Source organism: Mustela lutreola, chromosome 8 (genome assembly GCF_030435805.1).
Source record: "Mustela lutreola isolate mMusLut2 chromosome 8, mMusLut2.pri, whole genome shotgun sequence".
Taxonomy (NCBI): Eukaryota; Metazoa; Chordata; class Mammalia; order Carnivora; family Mustelidae; genus Mustela; species Mustela lutreola.
Window position 1 is genome coordinate 48361893 of NC_081297.1, and position 23473 is coordinate 48385365.

The 23473-nt window shown below is 47.5% G+C and overlaps 2 protein-coding genes across 8 annotated transcripts in view; one reads left to right on the top strand and one right to left on the bottom strand.

The window, feature by feature from the left end:
• Positions 1-16296, bottom strand: part of VAMP1 (vesicle associated membrane protein 1) — a 75903-nt gene extending 59607 nt beyond the window's left edge. The window contains exons 1-5 of one of the 3 annotated variants that reach the window (XM_059184597.1): positions 16210-16296; positions 15820-15873; positions 12291-12417; positions 11927-12085; positions 11200-11251 (exon numbers count right to left, since the gene is read on the bottom strand). In XM_059184597.1, the coding sequence (XP_059040580.1) occupies positions 11200-11251; positions 11927-12085; positions 12291-12417; positions 15820-15845 (364 nt within the window). In that variant the 5' untranslated portion in view covers positions 15846-15873; positions 16210-16296. The other 2 variants (XM_059184598.1, XM_059184599.1) reach the window with 2 other exon arrangements.
• TAPBPL (TAP binding protein like) lies at positions 70-7920 on the top strand. Of its 5 annotated transcripts, none has more exons than XM_059184590.1 (7): positions 70-351; positions 1353-1571; positions 1718-1975; positions 4673-5011; positions 5621-5923; positions 7069-7152; positions 7329-7920. In XM_059184590.1, the coding sequence occupies exons 2-7, from the start codon at positions 1445-1447 to the stop codon at positions 7370-7372; spliced, it is 1155 nt and encodes a 384-aa protein (XP_059040573.1). In that variant the 5' UTR covers positions 70-351; positions 1353-1444; the 3' UTR covers positions 7373-7920. The 5 variants fall into 5 exon arrangements, with proteins under 5 accessions (XP_059040573.1, XP_059040575.1, XP_059040571.1 ...); XM_059184592.1 differs by having other exon boundaries at positions 246-414; XM_059184588.1 differs by lacking the exon at positions 70-351 and adding an exon at positions 444-600.
• Positions 16297-23473: the final 7177 nt, after the last annotated feature.

Sequence of the window (23473 nt, forward strand, 5' to 3'; positions counted from 1 at the left end):
ACACCCAGCCTCCTCTCCCAGATCAGGGATCTGAGGGAGGAGCTCTCTCTAGGGCCGACTAGCGTTGGGGCCCCGCCCAAGTCGGGGAGTGCGGATCGCGAGTGGGTATGGCACCCACAGAAAACGAAGAAAGTTCCCCCAATAGCCCCTCAGTCTCGCCCCCCCCCACCCCGCCTTTTTCAGCTCCACTTTCTTGGTTGGGGAGCCAAAAGCATGCATGCAAGTCAAGTCAGATCTTGAGATAATCTGAGGATTTGGCGGGGTGCCATGGCGGGGGAGAAAAAGGAGAACAAGGAACAGGACTCTGGCAGGAGCACCTGGTGGCTTCACTCTGGAGCAAAGGCAGCCGCGGTGAGAGTCGAAGTGAAAGCGAAAGAGAAGTAGGCCAAGGACTGAAGAGAAAGCAACAGGCAGGCAAGGGTGGTTTGGAGAGGCCCCTCTTCTCCACCCGGGCGGTGCCTGCGGGAAGCCGTGAAGAGGGGCGGTGGGGGATTGGGGGGCTAGGGTACGAGGGGGGCGGGAGCGCTGCCCCCATGGGCACGGAGGAGAAATGGTGCCTGCTGCTGTGCTTGGTTCTGTCCGGGGTGGCAGCAGACCCAGGTGAGTGGGGAGCGCTGGCTGGGGGTGGGAGGGATGGGGGAGGGCACCAGGGAGCCACCACCGTGGTGTGATTCCCGAAGAGGAAAGCGTTGGGGGGAAGGGCCCGGGATAGCCTCCTAAGCCCAACAGGAAAAGGCCAGCAAAGTAAAATACCAAAGGTGTTGGGGAGAGGGTAGAAGACTGTGGGAAAAGCCAAATGAAGAGAAAAGGGGCCTCCTGGGTGGATGTGGTGGGGGGCCTACCGGAGAGGGCAATGTCTGGGAGCAGAACCTGAAGGGGAAGGGTTCCCCAGCTAGGAAATCCGAGCAGGAGGTGATCTCCGGAGGTTTGGGGAGGGGAAGGCCACCGGTAATGGCAGAAAGCACAGCAGACCCAGTGGGCCGGCTGGGAAACCGAGAAGATGGTTGCCACTCAAGTGTCCTGTCTCCTCTTCCGGTGGCAGCTTTGCTCATTTATTTGCTTTAGCTGAGAATTCCCTTGACTGAAGAGAGTATTTGGTGCCAGTTGTAGTAATAAACTCTTCCAAGTAAGGCAAATCCAGGATTTTAAATAATTCCTACCAAGTATGTACCTGGAGTTAGCAGGTGCTTCCCAGAAAGGTTGGTGTGGGGTGACAAAAGAGGGACACAGAGACAGCTAGGACCCTGCAAGACTTTTACTCCTTCCTTGATGACTCCACAGCTGGGGTAGGTAACCTGGGCACAGAAGCAACTCTCTGAGAAGAGGGTGCTCACCCTGTCTTTAACCTGCAGCAGAAAGGCAGTCGCGGGCAGTGGATGTGGTCCTAGACTGCTTCCTGGTGGAGGAAGGTAGGCAGCTTGGAGGTTTTGCCAGCAGTAGGAACATGGTGAAGGCCTTGCTCGTGCTGAGGCAGGTACCAGTGCTGGATGACAGCTCCCTAGAAGGCCTTACCGACTTCGAAGGGGGCACGCTGGCTGAAGACAAACCACCTGTTACCTTCGAGGCCTCAGGTAAGAGCCCTGCACACTGTGTCCTGATCTTTCTGGGCTCCCTCTGCTGAGATAGCCTGGTGCCTGAGTACACCCACTGCGCTGGCTTCCCATGGGCCAGGTGTCCTCCAACCAACCAGACCTCTATGCTGCCCTTCTCCCCGCAGTGAACTTGGTACAGATTCCCCAGGCCGAGGCCTTGCTCCATGCTGACTGCAATGGGAAGGAGGTGACTTGTGAGATCTCCCACTATTTTCTCCAGGCCACTGAGAATGCAGCTTGGTTCATCACCAACGTGCAGGTATCTGGAGGAGGACCTAGTGTCTCCATGGTGATGAAGACTCCCAGGGATGTGGAGAATGGGGCGGTCTTGCACCCCACACTGAACCTGCCCTTGAGCTCCCAGGGGATGATACAAACTGCAGGTGAGAAATTTAAAAGTAGCAATAAGAAAGTTTTGGGGTGTTTTTGTTTTTGTTTTTTTTTCAGGTTGTCAGTTATTGCGGAATAGAAGGAGAAGGAACAAGCCTACCTTCATCTACTTGAGTCATCTTAAGGTGTCCCCTAGCCTCAGTCCTTTCTCCTAAAGACCCAAATAATTGGATTGGGATCATTTTCACCTCCCTAATCTGAGGAAGTGACATGTGATGCTCCATTCGCATATGCTGTCCCTAGCAGTTTTTTTTTTTTTTTTTAAGATTTTATTTTTTATTTCACAGAGGGAGAGTTCACAAGTAGGCAGAGAACCAGGCAGAGAGAGAGAGGGAAGCAGGCTCCCTCTGTGGGGCTCGATCCCCGGATCCCAAGATCATGACCTGAACTGAAGGAAGAGGTTTAACCCACTGAGCCACCCAGGCACCCCTGTCCCTAGCAGTCTTATTAAGCCAAATACCAGTTGTATCCCAGCAAAAGCCAGCCTGGTCTGGTGCTTCAAGATGATTAAAGCAATGACAGGGATGCAAATTCATTCATTATCTCTTATCAGTAAAACCTGCTCCTTGCCCTCTCCCACCCACATCCCAGCAGGTACAGGAAATTGAGAACATCACAATAGATTTCTCTAGAGTTCATCAAACCCAGTATTTGGCCTTGAAAAATACCCAAACAAGTCTAGAGATTAGAGGGCTACCCTCTATCCTTAGAAAGCCCCAGAACACTTAAAGTTTTCTGTGGTGCAACCTAAATTTATCCTGCCACATCAGAAAAGAGAGGTTCTCATGTCAGTGTCAACCATAGTCCTGGCACAGCTAGATATCGCCCCCTTTTATCTTGGGATATTTCAAACCTACAAAAAAGGTGAAAGAATAATGGGGAGTAAATTGGGTAGTGACTACCCAATTATTAATATTTTGCCACATTCTCTCTCTTTATAAATGAGAGAATAGATAACCGCCAAACTAAGTAAGTTGCCCGTATCTCAACACTTCACCCCAGAAGTTTCCATGCAGAGCATGTATTCCTTTAGAACACAAACTTTATAACCAAAAACAAGGATATTCTCCTTCATAATCACAAAACCATCACCCCAACAGCAAACCAAGATGGGGAGCAGTCTACAGTGGTGCAGGCAAACTGGGGTACAGTATGCAAAGAGTTCAGCATATTCTCACCATTATGCCATCACCATATTGGCAATCTTGAACACTATCAGTGATAAAATACTCCCCCTTTGCCAGGGCAGTCTGTTCCCATCACCCCCACCACTGCTTGGTACGCCACTGAGCATCAGACCTAAGAAACTGTAAAACTGATAGAGTAGTCCTTTCAGTACAGAGTCCAAATTCAAACTTCTCCAGCTGCCCCAATAATGTTCTGCATAGCTTTCTGGTTTGATTTTGGGTTTGTTTATTTGTTTTTGTTTTTTTTTTTAAGGCCAGGATTCAAACAGTGATCATGCATTGTGTTTAGTTGTCCTGTACCTTTAGCTTCCTTTCTTTTTTTTTTTTTTTAATATTTTATTTATTTATCAGATAGAGAGTAAGAGTGAGCGAGCACAAACAAGGGAGCAGCAGGCAGAGGGAGAAGCAGGCTCCTTGCCAAGCAGGGAGCCTGATGCGGGACTCCCAGGATCTTGGGATCATGACCTGAGCGGAAGGCAGATGCTTAACCAACTGAGCCACCTAGGCGTCCCTCTTCTTTTTTTTTAAGATTTTATTTATTCACCTGACAGAGAGTGAACACAAGAAGGGGAAGTGGGAGAGGGAGGAAGAAGGCTCGCTGATCAGCAGAGAGCCCAACATGGGGCCTGATCCCAGGACCCTGAGATCATGACCAGAGCCAAAGGCAGACGCTCAACCAACCAAGCCATCCAGGGGCCCTAAGCTCTTAGCTTCCTTAAGTCTAGAACATTCTTCTCCCAGCACTGATATTTGGAGAGTCCAGGCCCACTGTCTCAAAGAGCATCCCACCATTTGGATGTGTCTGATTGTTCCTCATTAGATTCAGGTTTAGCACACTTGGCACAAATACTACCACTGTGTGCTTTTTAAATCTCTTGCTCCTGGGGCATCTGGGTGGCTCAGTGGGTTAAAGCCCCTGCCTTCGGCTCAGGTCATGATCTCAGGGTCCTGGGATGGAGCCCGGCGTTGGGCTCTCTGCTCAGTGGGAAGCCTGCTTCCTCCTCTCTCTGCCTACTTGTGATCTCTGTCAAATTAATAAAGAAAATCTTTTAATAAATAAATAAATAAATCTCTTACTCCTATGTTGTCTTCACAGCATCCTTGCCTTAAGCAGATGGCCTTGGCAACCCTCAGTGACTTGCCCAAGGTCACAAAGCTAGTAAGTGGAAAGAGCAGGGTTCCAAAGCTTTTTCTGCTATTCCAGTGGCCTGACCTGAAGGTCAATGGTAACCACTAATTTTGGCTATGGACTGTCTGGTGAGAAGTCCATAGCTTTTGTTAGATTGTCTGGGGGTAAGTGACTCCAAAATAGTTAGGTTTACCATGTGTGCCAGGCTGCCTTTCCAGAGCACCATTTCTCTGTGGTTCCAACTAGTGGGAAATGAGCTCAACTGACCTCATTGTCCAGAGGAGGGAGCAGGGGCAGTCGTGTGCCTACAGCTAGAAATTGAGTGGGCTGAAGGAGGAAGCAGCCCACAATCACCCTTCATTTTCTCATTGCAGTGGAGCTCCAAGTGACAACACAGACCCCATCCCTGAATGTCCTGCTGGGGTCCTCAGCCTCCCTGCCCTGTGGCTTCTCCATGGCACCGGGCTTGGACCTGACCCATGTGGAGTGGCGGCTGCACCATAAGGGTAACGGCGAGCTGGTGTACAGCTGGACCAGGGGGCTGCGGCAGGCCAAGCGCAAGGGCGCTGCGCTGCAGCCTGAACAGCTACTTGTGGCTGGGGACGCCTCCCTTGCCCTGCCTAGCCTCACCCTGAAGGACGAGGGGACCTACATTTGTCAGATCACCACCTCTCTGTACCAAGCTCAACAAATCATCCAGGTCCATGTCCAAGGTGAGGCCATACTTGGGTCTCCGTGGGAGAGTGGAAGGGATATGCTATGGGAGCGTTTTCCAGGACAGAGTCCAACACAAGGGCAAGTCCCCAAGAGGCAGATGGTCACATTGCCATGACCTAACTGCCATCACCATCACCTCTAGGCACAGACCATTCCCTGTCAGACTCCAGGAGAATTCCACCAGGCAGTTTCCCAGCCCGGATCCCACCGCCCTATCCTGGCTGGCTGTCTCCCAAGTACCCCAGTCCTTGGGACCACATCCTGAGAAGGAGCAGCAGCAAACTGAGGAGGGGCCGTGGGCGCTGTCTGACTGGCAGGAGTACTTAATCACTGATGTCCTTGAAAACCAGCAGCCTATAGTGATGGGAAGAAGTCAACCTTTACTTGGTTACTACTATTTTTCAACTGCCTATGAAAGACGTGCTCCCTTCTGGCCTGCACCCAGGGTGGACTCCTTACACCCACCTTGGGCCCTCCACTGGGGGTTAATTCCGTCAGCTCCCACAACCTACTTTCACTCCCAGCAGGAAGAGAAAGGAAGCTTTGGGAGATTAAGCCATCAGGTTGGGGCCCTCTGGCATCTTCTTCCTCATTCTTTCTTCCAGCTTCCCCCAAAGTACAACTCAGCTTGGAGAACAAAACTCTGCCAGCCACCCTCATCTGCAGCATCACTGGCTATTATCCTTTGGACATAACCGTGACGTGGAGCCGAGAGGAGCCAGGTGGAGCCCCGGTCCCAGTCTCTGGCGCCTCCTTCTCCAGCCTCCGGCAAAGCGCAGCGGGCACCTACAGCATTTCCTCCTTCCTGACCATAGAACCTGGCCCTGCAGGCATCACTTACACCTGCCAGGTCGCCCACAGCTCCCTGGAGCAGCCCCTGGGGGCCAGCACCCAGATCCTCCCACCAGGTACTAGGACTGCCCTCCTTTCTCCTACCTCCATACTTGGGCTCATGGCTCTCCTGCCCCCAGCTCAGTCTCTGGCCTTGTTCTGCTTCCCACAGCACTTTGTTCAACCTCTGCCTCTTGGTTCCCAAAGTGGCAGCCCCCCATCCTAGCTGCCCCCACATCCCAAGACTCCACCAAACCCCAGGTTCCAGGGCCTCAGGCAGTATACTGAGAGCTGGAGACCAAGGGTTCCTGCCCTCAAGGAGCTTAGTCAGTTTGGAGGGACTGACACCACTGACGCCAGCTGAGGGAGCTAGCTCAGTGGGGGAAAAAACAGCCAAGATGGAAAGAACAGCATATGTGAAGGTCAGATTATAAACAGTCCCAGGAGAACTTGGGGAACTGCACAGCTAGACCCAAGGGTATGTGGGGAAAGGGAGAAGTGGCCCTGGAGCTTGAAAGTAATTACATCTATTGAGCATTTACATGAATCAAGCTCTGTACTAAGTAGTTAGCTATATGATCACATGTATTATCATGACTCCCATTTTACTGATGAGCAAACTAGCTCTTACAGATGTCAGGGAATTTGCCCAAGACCACCTACCTAGTAAAAAAGAAAATATGAAAAATGGGCATTGACTGCCTTCCAGCCTTAAACCCTCTACGCTATTAGAGGGCAGATCACAATGGGCTTTCAGGCTGCAATTTCATCCTAAAGTCACAGAATGTCATTGAGAGGTTTTCAACAAGAAATGCAAACACCCAGGAACCATTTGGTGGCTCACCAGACTGCAAGCTTCCCCATAACTGGGGTTTTGTCTCAGCTTACTTCGTTTCCCCAGCTAGTCGCAAAATTTCAGTTTACCTGTCAACAACTTATCTAACCTAAATCTCTCTAAATGTCCCAAGGTGGAAAGGGGTAGGAAAACACATGGACATCCCATAACCTTCAACAAATGCGAATACTACAGTGTGCCCAGTTCCTAGGTGAAAGCAGAACGCTTGCCAAGAGCTCCTTAACCAGGGATGGGGGTGCACACGCAGACTTGCTCTCTCTCTCCTCTCCCTTTCTTTCCCTGTTTTGTCCCTCTTGCTGGGGCAGGTGCAGCCTCAAAAATTATTCCAACCTACTGATTCCTGCCTGTGCTGTTCTCAACCTACAGAGCAGAAAACAGCCTTTGGAGTCCTTTTGGCCAGCAGCCTCTTCCTTCTTGCACTGCTGTTCCTGGGGCTTCAGAGACGGCAAGGTAAGCCCTGCCCTGCCCTTCCTTACCTGTAGATCAGCCAGCTCCAGCCACCTCCCCACCCAGCCCAGGGATGAAGCCCAAGTGTCCTGAGTTCCAGCCAGTCCCCATACCACAGACCCTGGCTTTTGGGGTTACCTCAATTGAAAACATCCTCCTTCCTTCTTGTTTTCTCCTAGCTACCTCACCAAGATCTGCCAAGACTCTGAGGCCCTCTGGGTAACTACCCTCCTGCCTCAGAGCAAAAGAGAACAGTAGTCACATTGTCCCAGAAGGACTCCAGCCAAGTCTCAGAGCTCAAAAAGACCCCAAAAAAGGCATGAAGAAGGCACAGATCCTGGGGACCCTGGCTCTGTGTGGGTCTCTGCCTTCCTTCCTTGTGTCCCTGGGCTGAACACCAAGGGAGAAAACGTGAAGAGGTGAGAGGGTGGTAGAAAGCAGAATGTCTCGGTAGGAGGTTACAAAATGAGCCTATGGTAGGAAAGAAAAAGGGAAAACACTAAGAAAGGAGTAAGTGGGCAAGTCATGACCTCATGGTTCATGAGATGGAGACCTGCATGGGGCTCCATGCTCAGTGGGGGTCTGCTTGAAGATTCTCTCCCTCTGCCCCTCCCCCCAACTCGTGCTCTCATTCCCTCTCTAAAATAAATAAATCTTTTTTAAAAAAAGGAGTGGAGGGGCAGTGGGACAAAGGGGTGTGGCAGTTGGGCCACAACACACAAGCATTTGAACTCTGTCCAAATAAAAGTCTCTTGTGTCCTCAGAAACAAAGCTTTTCCACTTTCCTGTCTTTCCCCACACCGGACCCAACTGAGCCCTATCCTCAAGCCTTGCCACACCCACTGGCAGAGTGTTGAGGGTATGAAACGAAGACCCTCAGAGGCGGCCCAGGGGCGCCATGTCAGGTTGCTCTGTTTGGAACCCTGAGCCACAATTAAGGTCGTGCTCTTTTGGACAGAGCCTCCCTCATTCAACTGCCAGGTAGAGATTTCTCCTTCCATCCAACTCTAAGATGTGTCTGGTAAGGAGAGCGGAACTCAGCAGAAGAAAACTGGACGTGAGGCTGCTGGGGAACAGGGTGTGTCCGCAGAGGCCTCATGTGGGCGCCCCCTCGGACAGGCTGGGCAGCACGAGGACATAGGAAGGAGGCAGAGGGGAGGAGTCAGAGAAAACCTGCAGTGGTTTCTGATGTGATATGTGAGATGCCCACTCAACTTCCTGTCACCACTTCCTCTCACTAGCACCTGGAAGAGTTGGGCCGCGCCAGGTACAGACGCAGAGCAGAGACCACTTCCTCTGCCAACACATGGATCTTTTATCTCGAGAGTGCCACACGGCACCTGTAAGCCAGCCTTCCGGCCTCACGCAACAACACACCGTAAAGGAAAAGAACCTCTCCCCCGCCCCTCCTCAGTTACTCCAACCCAAACAACAACCAAGTCAGTTTAGTGGTAGGAATTTATATATATATATTTTTTGCCTTTGTTCAGAATACATGAAATCGGTAAATATGTCACATGCGTTGGGTGGAAGTACAACAGTTATTATTCTATACAAGTATGAGGTTGGGGGTAGGAAAAAAGACAGAAGTGATGACAGACACACAGAGGAAACCCCACATCACCTCATGGCAAACCAAGGAAGAAGGGGATGTGGGAAGCTCGGCTTCATTTGACTGCAAAGTCCCAGGGTTTGGTTGCATATTTGCTCATGCACATGGGTGGTGGGAGGGAAGAGGGACAGCAAAGACACAGAAGAGGGTACAGGGTGGGGTGAGAAAGAAAGGAGAAGGCCAAACATCCCCAAAAGAACAAAGCCAACTACATCTGGTGAGCCTCAGAGGGACAGAAACCCAGGAAAGAATTCCTGTGACAGGGCTGGGTGGGCCAAGAGGGCGAATTTGCTCCAGGCTCGGGACACATCGAGGACAGTGGCAGTTCTTCTCCAGCGGTGACCCCCTGCATTAGGCAAGGAGGAGCCCAGAGGAGATTGGAGACCTTCAAGGGGGGCCGTTGGGAGGGTACACTGACTGCTTTCTTCCAGCTCTTCAGTCCTGCCCTGAGGCAGGACGAAGGGAATGTGGGAAACAGGGGCAAAAGGAGAGGAAGGATGGTTTTGTGCAATGAAATGCTGCTGCATGGAAAGGAAGCACCCAGACCCAGCCCGGCCTGGCCTCGCCTCGCCTCAGCCTCTTCCTGCTTGTGGGCTGGAGGACGGGAGGAATAAGGGGTCATGGGTGTTCCCCCTTGCTGCTCCCAGCCTTCCTCCTTCCTTCACGCCTGGGTCTGTCCCACTCCACAAGCTATCCTGAAGCCCAGCCGTGGCCTCCCACCCTCAGGTTCCACTGTCTCCCCCCATAAACCATGCAGAGAGGAAAGGGAAGGAGGCAAAGTGGAATTCAGAAGGGGAACACAGCACAGGAAGAACAGACAGGTGGCTCTAGATAAGAGGGCCCATAATGGCACAGCAGTGCACATGCGCACCTGTCCACAGACGGTCCCCCCTCCCACCCAAGACCAGTCGGGAGCGTATACTGGACTTCTCAGAATACTCAGAAATCTGCCAGCTTCAGGAAAGACCTCCAGCCTCATCCTATCTTTGGTAAGTAAATGGGAAGGGTGTAGAGGAAAGCAGTCCTGGAGAGCCCAGGTATCCTCATTTCTAACACCTCACGCTTTATCAAGAGGAAGGGAGAAGTGGGACCCTCCCCAATGAGCTGGCAACAAGTGGCTTCTTCCAAGCTTGTTATTTTCAGATTAGGCCCTTGACTTGTTGTCTCTCTATAATTAATACTTGTCCTCTCCAACAACTAAAACTAACTCAGAATACCCAGCTTTGGCTCTATGAAACTATTTGGTGCTCTCATAAATGATACAGAATCCTGCAGAAAATGTGGACGAGAGACAACCCCTTGTAGTTATGAGTTTAGAGGGCTGCTTCTAGGATGGGAATGAAGCTGGTCCTTTTGCAATTAAGATGCCTTCTGTAGGTCTCCAGAAAACAAAGCAAAAGGCTATACGATCCCTGATGACAGAAAGTCTTGGACAGATCAGAAATAACTACAAAAACAGATTGGACTTTCCAAAAGGGCACTACCCCAGAACCAAGCTGGACTTCGGGCCCACCCCAGGCTCCTTTTCAGGTCTGGCCTAAGAGAAGAGCCCCTAGTGATCAGTGCAGTCCTGAGTGAGCTGCCCTTCTCCCTGCTGTTCTCAGCCCCCTCCCGCCAGTGACCTGGCCTTTCCTGGTGACACCATGGGCACCAACACCCTTCTCCTTCCCCAATCTTAACAGCTTCTTGGGCACGTCACCTTGGCTACACCCCTTCCTCTTCTCTTGGCCTCCAATTCTTTTTGGCTTTGGGGGAACTTGAGAGCACATAAGAAGAGGGTAGGGAGGTGCCAGCTGTGGCTCTTCAGGGAGTTACTTCGAGACTGTGCCACGAGCAGCAGTTCTAGTGTTGAGGGACACAGTGCAAATGAGAGCAACAGAAAAGGAGGAATGGGCGATGGAGAAGCCAGGACAGGGTGGAGGAAGGTAGATGGGGACGTTCGTTGAGAGAGCAAACAGAGGGAGAGGGATGTGAGTTTGGATGGCAATGGAGAACAGGGAGGGGTGGCACATTCTCAAGTAAAAAAGTAGACTGGACACAGGAATCAGGAAGTCCCAGATGGAAAAGAAAAAGAGACAGGAGAAAACAAGAGGGCAAATTACATCAAGTTACTAGACATTCAGGCCTTTCAGTCGCAGGTGTCCCAATCCCGTGGTCTCCCTCTGACCCAAGCCAGTGACAAACAGCACAGCCCCACTTCCTCAGAATAGGAAGGACCATCTTCCCATGAGATCTTGCAGAGGGAAGGCTTGTCCATCAAGGAAGTCCCTTGTCTTTGCCCTTCCTCCCTCCCAAACCAGGTGACGATCCCACAGCAGTGATCTCCATACCTCAGTGAGAGCAGCCCCACTCCCCAGGCAGGCAGGCAGGCAGGGCTGGGAGAAGACTCCAGGACCTTCCCACCTCTTCACCCCACCAGCAATCTCAGCGATACTTACTTACAATAACTACCACGATGATGGCACAGATAGCTCCCAGCATGATCATCATCTGAGGAAACATTGACATAAAAATGGGTCCTTGGATTTGGGGAAGAGGAAAGAGGATGTTCCCACTAGAGACGTGGGAAAAGAACTTCCTCCATCCTGGGGACGGTGGAAGAAACCACTCATCCCCCAGGAAATAGGCTGGCCCAACCCTCCAGTTCCCCATGAGACAACCACCCCTGCACCACAGCTGAGGCTTCCCAGAAACATCCGAGCGTTTATGGCTCACTCCATCTCGCTTAGCTCCTTTTGCCTGAAGCTTTGGATCTCAGATACTGGATCTTTAGTCAGTTGGTTCATTTTCCATTGTGAAGTATTCACCTTATTCCTAAAAGCTGCAGGTATTTAAATATAGACCTATCCTAGCCATCGAGTTAATGTTGGCTGTGTGTGGGGAAGGATGAGGCAAGATTTTCCCAGGCGTCTTTGAGGGAAAAGCAGCCCAACTGACCACTTCCCAACTCCTCAGGGTATGGCGGGCACCCAGTTAGTGGTTCTGAGCGCTCTAGCCTACCCTGGTGGCCAATTCTGGGTACTGCATCTCAAGGAGGCTTTCGGATTTCCTCCCCTCAAGGTTCCTCAGTGCCACAGGAGGTGAGGAAGGTAGAACTTGAGCGTTTTCTTTTCTTCCAGGAGTTGAGGCCCAGGAAGAGAAGGCAGAGAGGACAAGAAAACCTACCTTGCAGTCTTTCCACCAATACTTCCTCTTTAGCTTGGCAGCACTGGTCTCAAACCGTGACGCTCCCACTTGCAAGGCGTCAGCTCGGTCATCTAGCTGTGACAGTATCTCATCTCTCTTCAGGACCTTGTCCACATTCACACGCATGATGTCCACAACCTGAAGGGGTGCAGAAACAAAGCTAGTAAGCTTCCCTGCTAGAGACGGGTGAAAAACAACAGAATCTCAAGTCTGGTCCTGTGTAACTCAGGGATGACTTGCTTCTAAGAGCTTTTAGGCACCCCTTTATTTAAAAAAAAAAAAAAAAAAAAGGTTCTAAACTTCCATCATCTGGAAACTCTCAGAGAAAAAGCTTTCCACTTACTTCCTCCACTTGTGCCTGGGTTTGCTGTAGTCGTCTGTTACTGGTTGTATTAGGAGGAGGGCCAGGGGGGCCCCCTCCTGGGGCAGTCCCTTCTGCCCCTTCAGTGGGAGGCTGAGCTGGAGCAGACCTGTGGAGGGGAAGGGGACCGAGTACACAAAGTAACTGAGACAAGAAAGGAATCACATGCTTTCTGGCCCCATATGACAAATGCTATGGTGATGAGGCTCTATGCAACCAGAAGGGATTCTAACTTCTTGGCAACACCAAGGAGGGAGATGCAGCATAGAGGAAGAAGCAAAAGATGAAAGATCCTGTAACAACATTTAGGAGGGGTTCAGGGACATTCAGGGTGGCATCAAGAGATCTTCTTTGGGGCTATCCTTTGCCCTAAATTCAAACATCCTCTGGCACATTGGCTAAAGGGGAAAAGGGGCCAGCCTTGAACTAAATGGCACTTCCCTGACTGTCAGAAAGAAGCCTTTTGGGGCCCCTGGGTGGCTCAGTCATTGAGTGTCTTCCTTCAGCTCAGGTCATGATCCCCGGGTCCTAGGATTGAGTCCCTCATCAGGCTTCCTGCTCTGCAGGAAGCCTCCTTCTCCCTCTCTGACTCCCCCTGCTTGTATTCCCTCTCTCACTGTGTCTCTCTCTGTCAAATAAATACATAAAATCTTTAAAAAAAAAAAAGGGGGGGGGGCTGGGGCGCCTGGGTGGCTCAGTGGGTTAAGCCGCTGCCTTCGGCTCAGGTCATGATCTCAGGGTCCTGGGATCGAGTCCCGCATCGGGCTCTCTGCTCAGCAGGGAGCCTGCTTCCTTCTCTCTCTCTCTGCCTGCCTCTCAGTGTACTTGTAATTTCTCTCTGTCAAATAAATAAATAAAATCTTTAAAAAAAAAAAGGGGGGGGGAAGCCTTTCACATGAAGTCAAACTGGAAAATTCCTATTCAGGTTAAGAGAAATTCATACAAAAAAACTAACACTTACGGACCAAACAGCTCTTCTATGCAAAGCCTAAAGAACACAAGCAAGTTGACAGACTCTGTTGAGCTGTTGTTTCATACAATGATTAGTATATAGGAGCAGCTGTAAGGAAATCTTGGAGAATCACCAAAGGCAAGGCTTCTGTAGGTAGATTTAAGTCAGGACTGTTCACTTGCTTTGTTTTTGGCAGAGAAGATGGGTGTTTCACTTAGATAAACCTGGGGTGCCAGGCAATTGTCTTAGTTATGAAACTGTTCCAAGAGCACAGACAGGAATCAAGAATATGGGTAATGGTCTTTGACATACATGCATCATAGAGCGTGTCCCTTCCTTCTCTAGATTTGTCATCAAGTCTCAGGAAGCTCCCCTAATTCTTTATGTCCCAAAGAGAAATCTTGGTTTACACTACTACACAGATTCTTTCTTTCCCTTAGCCTTAGAAGGAATGAATCTAGTGGAGGTCTTCAAGATAAAATCCTTTCCATGTCCCAACACATGGGGACTAAATTCACCTTCTGAAGAATTCCCAGAAATCTAACCTAAGGCATGAGATTTTTCTCTCCCAAGAAAGAATACACCAACAGAGGGAGAGCTCTCAAACTTGATGGAGAATAGAATCTCACAAAACATACCTCACAGGAGCAGTCCAAGAGTAAATGCATTAAGAATTAAATCATCACAAAAAGGAAATGCCTGGACTACTCACAACAGAACTGATACCCAGAAAATTCTTCCTAAGTGATTTTTTTTTTTTTTTTGGACTAAAAAGATAGAGAATAACTCTTCACAGAGGCTTTACTAGCAGACTATACCCAACTCAACCCCATTAAAGAAATCATTTTCTCATCTCCCTCTAAAGCACAAAGAAAGAAAAAAGATACAAAGTCATGGAAGGCAGAAGACTCTTGTGTTACTACTGAGCTAAGCAATCTAGTTCTCTGAAAAGTGGAAAACTCAGTGAGTAGGTAGCAGACAGTATTTGGTCTTGGAAGCAGTCCAGGATGGTCGCACCAATGACAATTTTAAGGTCAGAGACCTCGTGATGCCTTGCTTGTCACCATGCTTTCCCCATTTCCTTCAGTTCATCCCACATGTGTGCTGTTGGGAACCAGTACATCCCCCTCCTCCCCAGTGTGTGGGAGGAAAAAATGGAATTTTAGGGCTTGGCCAAAAGGCACAGAAAATCACATATAGTTAAAACCGCAGAAATCAGAACTGAGCTACACTGGGAGGCCTGGGTATCTCAGTCGGTAGAGCATCAGACTTTTATCTGAGGGTCCAGGGTTCAAGTCCGGTTCAGGCGGTAATCAGTACTTTGGGGTGACTGGGTGGCTCAGTGGGTTAAAGCCTCTGCCTTCAACTCAGGTCATGGTCCCAGGGTCCTGGGATCCAGCTACATTGGGCTCTCTGCTGAGCAGAGAGCCTGCTTCTCCCTCTCTGCCTGCCTCTCTGCTTACTTGTGATCTCTGTCTGTCAAACAAATAAATAAAATCTTCAAAAAAAATGCAGAAATCAAATAGAGAAAAAGCGAAATGGTTATAAAGCATTTGAAGGGACGATTTCACTTACTATTTGTTGGGAGTTGGGAACACTCAGCAATAAAACATCCAGGGGTAGTCATAACTCATACGTCACATTAGTAAATCTTTTCCCCTTTTTGTCACTAAGAGAAGCAACACAAATATATCTAAGACAAGCCAGGACTCCAGACAATAATAAGAAAGAAAAGTCTCTACTAAATATATGGTGGTCCTGAGAGGGATATACTTCATTCGTCTTGCCACAGTTCTCCCTCAGGATCTTGAGACGCCGGTTGTGTTGAAGATGGTCAGACACTAAATTGAACTGTTAGAGGAAGTCAGGGATCCTCAGTTTTATTTCTCTTCCAACTTGGCCTGGTCCGGATGACGGGAAAACACCTCCTATACAGGTGGCCTTGAGATGAATGGCTGCTTGGAACCACATGCCACGGCTCCCTGAGTCTTTCTGAGCTGCTCACCTGGCGCCAAAGAACTGTCGGATAAGTTTCTGGATCTTTGCTCACTGCTAAGAGGGGGGTGGGCGAGTAGGGTAACACGGCACAGATGGGTCGAGGGGCATACATAAATCCGGAGATCGCAGAGCAACTCAAGTTACTAACTGGCGGGTGCACTCTTTACTGTTTCCAGAAGCCCTAAGTACAGATTCGATCAGACAACAAGAAAGGATCTTGAACCCCCTCCCCAATGTCTCTCCATGCCCCACCTTCGTCCGGTCCCGGGCTTCACCGTTACCGAGACTTGAACGGGGCGCCCGCAAGCCAGAGGAGAGAGTGCCATGAAAGTGGGACCCCCGCGCCCCTACCCGCCCCCGTGGGGTGCTGGCTGTGACTACTGCAGGAATGGGGTGCTGCCCTTCCTCCCCAGGGGCGGCCAGGTCTGGGGGCGGCGCGCGGTGGTGGTTCCCCGCGTCGCAGCAGCTGCTGCAATGCGCCATTTTCCGTCCCGCAGAGTCCGGTCTGGGGGTGGGAGTTAGCAAGGAGGTGTCGAGCCCCCCACACCAGGGGCAACTCACATTTCTGTGGCTGTTGAGGGATCCATCTTGTCTCCTGAGGCTGCGGCCAGATACCTGGGCGGGGAAACGCTGCGGCTGAAGTCTACGGAGTCGCCAAACTCCACCTCCAACCACACACCAGAGCTCCAGTTGCGGTACAACTTACCGCAGCTACCGCGCGGATCCCACACTTTATTAGCGTCGGCCACGCCTCCCAGTAACATTGACAACCCCGCGGCCCAATCAACGCGCAGGACAGGCGTCAGTCCAGAAGCCAAGCCCGACTACGGCCGAGCCCCCCCAGCCCCAGCAAGTTGGCCAATCCCAGCTCTCCTCTCACAGCCCGACTCCAGGAAGGAGCGGTGGCCGAGGGGATCGTTCACTGACCACTACGACTATAGTTTTGCTTACCAGTCTAAGGGCTGAGTGGAAACAGGCTCCTGCTCTCTGGAAGGGCGGTGCCAATAGTTTGATTTAAGGCCCTTGGGCCCCTGCCAGCCAATCGCGGAGCAGTTCCTAAAGTCCGCCCACGGTCCCTAGCTCCAGCCAGTCACAGCCGCGGGCGGGCCCCAGCGCGCTGTCGCCCAGACTTGAGAGCGCTCGGTAAGAAGGCAGACCCTACCTTCCCAGCCCCTCACAAACAGCTCTGAGGTGTAGAATTCAAGGAGGCAGAGCCGCGGGTCGCGTCACCCAGTTCCCCGCGCGGAGACTTCATTCATCTTTTTTCCTTCAGCATAGCCAGCAAGCTCCTCACGCGGTGTCTCCTAAAACGAACAACCCGTGCACACCCTCTCCCCCTCTCCCTCCCACGCAGGTCTCCACATCTACTCCGTTGCCCAAACCACCTGGAAACCAGCCTAGATTTCCTTACCCGTTCACCGAGGTGAGTCGATTTTTCATTCTTAGGATTCGCTCCCTTCGTATCACCGTCCTGCTCTCACTTTATTTATTTTTTTTCTTACAAAGATTTTGTTTGTCTGAGAGAGCGCGCGAGTGAGTGCGCACGTGCAGGGGGAGCAGCAAGCAGAGGCGGAGGGAGAAGCAGGCTCCCTGCCGAGAAGGAGCCTGATGCGGGACTCGATCCTAGAATTCTGGGATCACGACCTGAGCTGAAGGCAGCCGCTTAACCGACTGAGCCACCCGGGCGTCCCCCTGCTCTCACTTTAGACTATTCCCCTTGCCTGGACCCACTGAGTTGTAAAACTGAACCGTTATTGTAGCTCCCGCTAAGGATAAAAAAGGTGGCAAATGAACTGATGCCACGCTTTCTTATAACTTTGATTTTTTATTTTACATTTATTGAAAGTGTAGACTTCTGTAGATACAGGTTTTTGTAATAGCTCACTCTAGTGCGTACATAAAAAGGAAATTTAAAAAGAGTAACATGGTAACAGTATTCCCAAAACTTCACATTCAAAGCCGTATGCCTATGATTCTTTTTTTTTTTTTTTTTTTTTTTTTTTAAATACTCAGCCTTACACACAATGTAGTCCTCTGTGCATGCCATCAAGGGCTTTGGTGATGTAGCATTTCTTAAGAGTGTTCCTCTTCTGTCTCTAGAATTTTCTTCCAAGCCTCAGACACCCGTTTTGCACGTTTTGATTCTTCTGAGTAGGTTTGACAAATACAGTATGACTACTGTCTGGCTGATAGTTGTAATGAAACATCCCAATTTAGATGTTAAAGTATAAACAAAATGCCTCCTAGAATCAAGGAAATGTATCTTTCTGATTCTAGTCTTGCCCTCCCTCATATACATCTTCTAAGAAACCACCAGGAAGATCTATCCAAAAACCCCACCCAGTCTCCCTTGAAGGAGCTCCTGGGTGGCTCAGTGGGTTAAGCTTCTGCCTTTGGCTCAGGTGGTCAGCTCAGGGTCCTGGGATGGAGCCCCACATCCTCTGCACAGCAGGGAGCCTGCTTCCGCTTCCTCCTCTCTCTCTGCCTGCCTCTTTGCCTACTTGTGATCTCTCTTTCTCTCTCTCTGTCAAATAAAAAAATAAAATCTTAAAAAAAATCTCCCTTGGAAAAAAACCAATAGAAAAAAATCAGTGAATTTTTTAAAAATTAAGATTTTATTTAAAGATTTTTATTTATTTATTTATCAGGGCACGTGGGTGGCTCAGTAGGTTAAAGCCTCTGCCTTCGGCTCAGGTCATGATCCCAGGGTCCTGGGATCGAGCCTCACATCAGGCTCTCTTCTATGCAGGGAGCCTGCTTCCATTCCTCTCTCCCTCTCTCTGCCCATCTCTCCGCCTACTTGTGATCTCTGTCTGTCAAATAAATAAATAAATCTTTAAAAATATATATATTTATTTATTTATTTGGCAGGGTGATAGAGAGCACAAGTACACAGAGAGGCAGGCAGAGGGAGAGGAAGAAGCAGACTCTCCGCAGAGCAGGGAGCCCAATGTGGGGCTTGATCTCAGGACTCTGGGATCATGACCCGAGCCGAAGGCAGACCCTTAACCAATTGAGCCACCCAGGTGCCCCGAAATTAAAATTTTTTTAAACTTGTTGAAAAATAATTGTAGATTCACATAAGGTGGCCTCCCATCTCCCTTCACCTAGTTCCCCACAGTGGTAACAGTACAGTATTCAAACCAGGAAATTAACGTTAGTACAATCCACAGAGTTTATTCATATTTCACCAGTCTTACTTACACGCATTCATGTGTGTTTTTATGTAATATGTGTGTAGATTCCCGTAACCACCACCACAGTCACCATATAGAACTATGACATTACTATCAGGCTCCCTTGTGCTATCCTTTTATAGCCATATCTAACCCTTATCAGCCACTAATTTGTTCTCCATCTTTATAACTTTATTTCAAGAATGTTACATAAATGGGATCATACAGTATGAGACCTTTTAAGATTGGCTTTTTTCCTATTTTTGCCTATGGATGTCCAATTGCTCCAGGACCACTTGTTGACAAAGCACCCCTTCCTCCATGATGCCCTGGAAGTCCATCCAACTTATCAATAGTTTTCTTGCTGAGTAGTATTCTGTGGAATGAGTATGCCATAATTTAACTATCTACCTCACTAAAGGACAAGTGCAATTATTGGGTAGGAAAGTAATCATGTTTAGTTTTAGAAGAATCTGCCAAACTGCTTTCCACAGTCGCTTTACCAATTACCAGCAATGTTTCCCCACATTTTCACCAACATTTGGTGTTGTCAGTAGTTTCTTTATTCTTGCCATTTTGATAGGTCTGTAGTGATATATCATTGTAGTTTTAATTCTCATTCCTCTAGTGGATGATGATGTTGCACATGTTTTAATGTGTTTTTTGCCATCCATTTATCCTCTTTGGTGAAGGGTCTGTTCATACCTTTTGCCCATTTTCTAATTGGGTTGCCCCCTCCCTTTTTTTTTTTTTATAACTATTGAGTTTTTAGAACTTCTTTATGTATTCTAGATAAAGTACTTTGTCTAATAAGTGCTTTCTCCAGGTCTGTCATTTGTCTTTTTATCCTCTTAAAGGGATCTTTTCATAGAGCAAAGGTTTTTGGTTCTGTTAGGATCCAATTTATTAACTTCTCCTTCTATGGATTATACTTTTGATGTAAAGTCTAAGAAGCTTTGCCTAGCTCTAGACCCTGATGATTTTTTTCTTATTTTATTTTCTATAAGTTGTATATTTCTATGTTTCACATGTAAGTCTGTGATCTATTTTGAGTTCATTGTTGTATAAGGTGTAAAGTTTAGGTCAAGGTTCATTTTATTGTCTATGGATGTCCATCTGGTCCAGGACGATTTATTGAGAAAGCAAACCTTTCTCCATTGAATTGCTTTTGCACCTTTGTCAAAAACCAGTTTGGCAACAAAACCTAACAACACACCTAAAGGAGCTGGAAAAGGAACAAAAAAGAACTTATCAAACTCAACACCCCCAAAATAAATAATCCAGTTAATAAATAGGCCAAAGACATGAACAGACATCTCTCCAAAGAAGACAAATAAATGGCTAACAGATGCATGAAAAAAATGCTCAACATCATTCATTATCAAGGAAATACAAATCAAAACCACAATGAGATACCACCTCACAATGATCAGAATAGCTAAAATTAACCACTTCGGAAAAAAACACAGACATTGGGGAAGATGCAGAGAAAGGGGAAACCTCTGAAACCACTGTTGGGAATGCAAACTGGTGTAGCCCCTCTGGAAAACAGTATAGAGGTTCCTCAAGCAGTTAAAATAGAACTATCCTATGACCCAGCAATTGTACTACTAAGTATCCAAAGGATACAAAAATACTGATTCAAAGGGGCATGTGCTGGAAAGAGCCCAAATGATGATGTCCATCAACTGATGAATGGATAAATAAGTGGTGATACACACACACACACACACACACACACACACACACACACACACAGAGAGAGGAATATTACTCGGCCAGCAAAAAGAATGAAATCCTGCTGTTTGCAGCAATGTGGATGGAACTAGAGTATATTATTTTATGTGAAATAAGTCAGAGAAAGAAAAATACCATTTGATTTCACTCATCTGTAGAATCTAAGAAACAAAACAGAAGAACATAGGGGAAGAGAAGGAAAAATAAAATAAGACAAAAACAAAGGGAGGAAAACTGTAAGAGACTCTGAACTATAGAGAACAAATTGAGGGTTGCTGGAAGGAAGGTGAGGGGGAATGGGCTAAATGGGTGATGGGCATTAAGGAATGCACTTGTTGGGTATCAGCTGCTTCTTTCAGCTCAGGTCACGATATCAGGGTCCAGGGATTGAGCCCCACATCAGGGTCCCTGCTGAACGGGAAGTCTGCTTCTCCCTTTCCCTCTGCCCCCACCCCTGGTTCATGATCTCTCTCCTCTCCTTACTCTAATAAATAAATAATTTTTTTTTTTTTAAATAAGAGGAGGGCATTTAGGATGAGCACTGAGTATTATATGTAAGTAATGAATCACTGAATTTTACTCCTGAAACCAATACTGCATTATATGTTAACCAACTTAAATTTAAATAAAAACTTGAGGGGAGCCTGGGTGGCTCAACGGGTTAAGTGTCTGCCTTCAGCTCAGGTCATGATCTCTGGGGGTCTGCAGTAGAGCCCTGCATCAGGCTCCATGCTCAGCTGGGAGTCTGTTTCTCTGTCTTCCTCTCCCTCAGTCCTTACCCCCCAACTCATTCTTGAAAATAAATAAACTTTTTTCAATTTTTTTTTAAGATTTTATTTATTTATTTGACAGAGAGAGATCACAAGTAGGCAGAGAGGCAGGCAGAGAGAGAGGAGGAAGCAGGCTCCCTGCTGAGCAGAGAGCCTGATGCGGGACTCGATCCCAGGACCCTGAGATCATGATCTGAGCCGAAGGCAGCGGCTTAACCCACTGAGCCACCCAGGCGCCCAACTTTTTTCAATTTTTTAAAATAAATAGGGCGCCTGTGTGGGCTAAGCCTCTGCCTTCGGCTTAAGTCGTGATCTCGGTGTCCTAGGATCCAGCCACATAGGGCTTTCTGCTCAGCAGGGAGCCTGCTTCCCCCTTCTCTCTGCCTGCCTCTCTGCTTGTGATCTCTCTCTCTCTGTCATATAAATAAAATCTTTAAAATTCTTTAAAATAAATAAAGACTTGGAAGAAAAACATAAAAAGGTATTATTATTATTTCCTTTTAAAAAAAATCAGTTTGGGGGGCGCCTGGGTGGCTCAGTGGGTTAAGCCTCTGCCTTCAGCTCAGGTCATGGTCCCAGGGTCGTGGGATCGAGCCCCGCATCGGGCTCTCTGCTCTGCGGGGAGCCTGCTTCCTCCTCTCTCTCTGCCTGCCTCTCTGCCTACTTGTGATCTCTGTCTGTCAAATAAATAAATAAAATCTTTTTTTTTTTTTTTAATAAATAAAATCTTTTAAAAAAAATCAGTTTGGCATATTTGTGAAAGTCTAATTCTGGGTTTTCTGGGATCAGTGGATCAGATCCACTGAACTGTGTGTCTTTTTCCTTCTGCCAATAACACACTGTCTTAATTACTATAGGTACATAGTAAGCCTTAACATCATATAGAATTATTTCTACCACTTTGCTGTTCTTTTTCAGATAGTTTTAGTTATTCTAGATTTTTTGCCTCAAAAGGTTATTTTTTAAAAGCTTTTATGAGCTGACAAGAAAATATAGATTGTGTGACCAAAAAGTAAGTTAAAGCTGGTACTCAGAGAGATAAGCTAAACACTGTAAGCTAGTTTTGCCTTATGGACTTTGCTCAAAAGTTGAATTTAGGTATGTTGATGGCCTCACTGGATGCCACTGTGGCAGAGGAGACAGAGCTCAAGGCTTTTCTAGGGTTAGAAATCTAACAGAAGTTCCCCACCATAAAGTCAGAACCCCTATATTGTCATGGAAGAGTGGATTTAAAGTATACTCACACCCACACTGCCTTAGGGGATGCTATAGAAAATTGCTTGTCTGGAACCTAGGTGCCTAGTAGAGATCTTTTACCTTTTTTTCTTTTAAGTACTAGCAAAGAATTTATAAAGCCAAGCATCGCTTTTCTGCCAAATGTTTTGTTGATCCTAAAAACAAAATGGTAAGAATTTAAATTGGTTTTAGGTTAATAGTGCCACCAAGCACCAGGCGGGAAGCAATGCAATTCTCTCCAGATGAGCTCATCATCAATCCAGGCCCTGGGGAATTTCCACAGATACAGTTCCAAGAAATGTAAATGGTGATCAAAAATTGCAAACAAATAAGGAACAAGGTTCTAAGAGCAAGAGCCAGCAGAGATAGAAATAGGAAATAAGAAAGAGTTGGAAAATCAAGCCAAATTGTCCCATGTCTGACTAATAGGAGTTCAAAAAAAGAGAAAACAGGATATGAGATAAAATGAGAAAACAGGATTATAAGAGAAATACAAGAAAATTTTCCTGAATTGAACAAATCCTTCTGGATTAAATAATGTGCTGTGTGCCCAACACATCAAGACACATTTTTATGAAATCAGAATGTTAGGGAAAAGAGAAGATCCTAAAAGAATTCAAAAAAGGGTGGAAAAAGGAATAGGAATCAGAATGGCATCTCAATAAAGTATTAGAAGACAGAAGACAATGTGGCAGTGCCTTTAAAATTCTGAAGAAAAATTATCATTAATCTAGAATTCCATATCAACCAAACTATCAATGTAGGATAATATGAAAATAAGATAAATAAATATTCAAAAAGTAGAATACAGATTTCTTTCAGCATCAAACTCTTACCTCTCTTTTCAAGTAGGTTACTAGACGATGTGCTTTGGCAAACAAGAAAGAGAAAGGCCATAGATTTAGGGAATGGAATGCTGGGTCCACACACAAAACAGATGAAAGAAAATCCTTGGAATGGTAGCTGTGCCACAGACCCAGAAACAACGTGTCCTAAATAAGAGTATAGAAAAAACTGCAAGAAAGTCTCCAGAGAAAAAAACTGGTAAAGTATCTGACATATTAAATATTTGAAAAATAATATGAACAAGTATTTTTATAGGTCTGATGATACATATGGGAAAAAATTAGAGCTAGATACATAGAAAACTATATAAAAGGAAAAAAGGCAATTATTCAAGGAAAAATAAAAAGTTAAATAAGAAATAGAAGTTACTTCACATTTATGTCAATTGATTTTCAACAAGGGTGCCAAGACTATTTAACGGAGAAGGAATAATCTTTTCAACAAATGTTG